At 50.3% G+C, this 2725-nt stretch overlaps 1 protein-coding gene across 1 annotated transcript in view; it reads right to left on the bottom strand.

Annotated features, from left to right (window-relative positions):
* PRSS54 (serine protease 54) overlaps window positions 1–1826 on the bottom strand; it is an 11457-nt gene extending 9631 nt beyond the window's left edge. Inside the window, exon 1 of the mRNA XM_004371663.1 lies at window positions 1769–1826. Coding sequence (XP_004371720.1) covers window positions 1769–1826 — 58 coding nt within the window. The remainder of the gene's footprint in view (window positions 1–1768) is intronic.
* Between the last annotated feature and the right edge of the window lie 899 nt (window positions 1827–2725).

The following is a 2725-nucleotide window of genomic DNA, read 5'->3' as shown; positions in this document are numbered from 1 at the left end:
AAAACCGTGTGGAGCACAGTTCTACTCTGACACACGTGGGGTCAACATGAGTCAGAGTTGACTTCACGGTGACTGGAAAAAAGAAAAAGTGTTTATGTGCTAGGCCGTATGTAAAATCTATGTACATTAGCAGTTCTCAAAGTGTATTCTAGTATTCTAGAGACCTCGGAGGGGTTCCAAAGAGCCTTTTGGGGGCCTCCTAATAGTTAACAAGCATTTTCGTAAGAACACTAAGACGTCTTTGCTGTTTGTCACTCTCATTCTCTCCTGAGTATGTAGTAGAATTTTCCAGAGGCTACTGAAGTTATCCTGCGATTGTGTATTCCTGTGTTTTAAAATCTTCTCTGTTTTAATTTCAAATATGGTAAATACAGAAAGATACAAGCTTTACAATCTTTTAAAATCACTAAAGGGCTATAGAGGACCTCTCTAATGTAAGGCATCATGCCAACCGAACATCTTTATTAACTGACACTTGGAGACTTTGCTGGAACTATGAACAGAGCTGGTCGTTGGCAAGATGATGTCTGCAAGGCTGTTAAGTGTCTCAGAATCACCAAAGAACAGGCTCCTCATCCTCTGTCTGATTTTTTCTTAGGACATTCGTAACCCATGGCGGGTGAGCAAGGCATTAAGCAGTCCTTCGGGACCCAGCAATAGGTCTGGCTTTTCTGGTTCCGAACCCAGCAAGAACCTATGCACGTGCTTTTTCAAAGCTCTGGTCCGCTAGCTCATCTGACCTCACAAAACCCCGGGAAGGCCAGGACCGAGTGAGGAAATCTGACCTAAAGACAAAACATCGGCCCTGGGAACCTTGGCTGTGGTGTTTTAAGAAGAAGAGAGGACCCAGGGCCCTTTCTGTGTGTTTCTGGGCATCCTCTGGGCTCCTTGGGGGTGCAAGGAGGGCAAGGAAGTGGAGAAGACTAAGGAAGGTGGAGGGTTCCCTTCTTTGTGTGTGACTGTGTGTGCATCTGTATGTGGGGTTCTCTTGTGTCTCCCATCCAACCCCAGACAAGTGGGACAGAACCAGCTGGAGGGCAGAGAGAGGGACAGAGCCTGCTTCAGTCAGATGCCCCCTCTTCACTGCCCCTTCTAGGCTGGAATTCTTAGTCCTGGATGACCTGGAGGAAGGAGAGGGGACTATAGCTATCATTTCTGCCATCTCGGAGGCTCCTGCAGTCGCCATGGCATGAGTCACAGTAGAAGCCCAGGCCACCTGCCTTCCCTGCTCCTGGGACAAGCCCTGCAATTGGGGGTTAGACACGCTTTTGATTTAATTATAAAGGCTTCATTGCAACAGCAATGCTGAGGTATAAGCGAGTAGAGGAACTGGGTCCCAGGTGCACCAGATGCATCCCATGCCCCACTCTCTGCCCAGGCGCAGGGAGGACGTCCCCGATCTGACAACACCTGGCGGATGTGCCCTGGGAAGAGCAGGGCAAGGGCTATGAGCAGGGAGGCAGGCTTCTTGCTGACCCTCTTTGTCCAAGGGTCCTTTCCTTAGCCTACAGCTTATTCCCCTATCCGTACTCCCGCCCTAAGGACGGACCTGACACTAGGCTGCCAAGGTCACAGTTTCCTACGTCCACGCCCCACATCTTTTCCTGATCCTGCCACCAATGCACGCTGCCCAGAGCAAAGCTGTGAGTCATCTGCCCCCAGAGTCCCTCCATCTCTGGGCATTAAGGACCATTTTGTTTGCCTGATGATACCCCCTCAGCCGTGTTACGCGTTCAACCAAAGCCATCCCAGAAGACGCCGTACTCACTGGCAGAAGAGTGGGAAACATAGAGCAGTAACAAGAGCACGCCTCTCATCTCTGCCATCCCCAAAGAGAACTGCGGCAGACACCATGGGCAGCTGAGAAGACAGAAAAGCCAACAGTTCTGTCATCTTCCCCAACACAGACAGGGTTCTCCCTCCCTCCCCCAACGTCAGAGGTCCTGCCGCCTTCCTTTCTGCCGGCAAGGTTCCAGGACTTGAGAAGCGGACCTGTCATGTCCCTATTGTGCAGTCCCGTGCAGTAAAGAGGCAGGGTCCAGCTGTCCAGCACTGGTATTCGGTTAGCGATCTATAAGTTTGGCCCAATGAGAGACGGCAACACACGCTGGTCCGTTTTCTCCTCAATCCAGCCTGAGCCCTGCCTGGGCTTCCTAGAAAGTTGGGTTTCTGGAAAGGGTTGTTTTTTGACTCTTGGAATTCAACCTTAACTCTGTCACCATGAAACGCTGCTGAAAACAAAGGCAGGGGATTAGCACAGGGCCACACCAGGCTTAAGGTCAACTCTGTGGGTTGCTTTTAACTAGTAACAGCTAGTACTTTGAAATAGTAACAGCACAGCATGTAGCTTAGTTAACCCCCACAATAATCCCGTGAGGCAGACACTATGGTTATCCCCATTTTACAGATTCAGAAACTGATGCTCAGAGACATCCAATAGCCTGCCCAAGATCATCACACAGCTAGTGGGATTCCAACTCAGGTCTGTCTGCATCCAAAGCCCAGGCATGCTTCTCCATATGCCATACCACCAGGCCTAAACCTTTGCCTCAAACAATGCACAATAGCCTAAGGGACTCGCTGGTGCAGCCCCAAGTCACCATGTTCCGCTCATGACACCGGATGTTTCTTGTCTTCAGGATGGCTCGCAGAGTTCTTCTGTGAACTGCTTCTGCTAAAGGAGAAATGAACTCACTCTGGCCTTACACAGCAGAGCTCAACACAG

Source organism: Trichechus manatus, unplaced genomic scaffold, assembly GCF_000243295.1.
Source record: "Trichechus manatus latirostris isolate Lorelei unplaced genomic scaffold, TriManLat1.0 scaffold00014, whole genome shotgun sequence".
NCBI lineage: Eukaryota > Metazoa > Chordata > Mammalia > Sirenia > Trichechidae > Trichechus > Trichechus manatus.
Note: the sequence above shows the minus strand (reverse complement) of the source record. Positions and strands in the feature narration are given on the sequence as shown.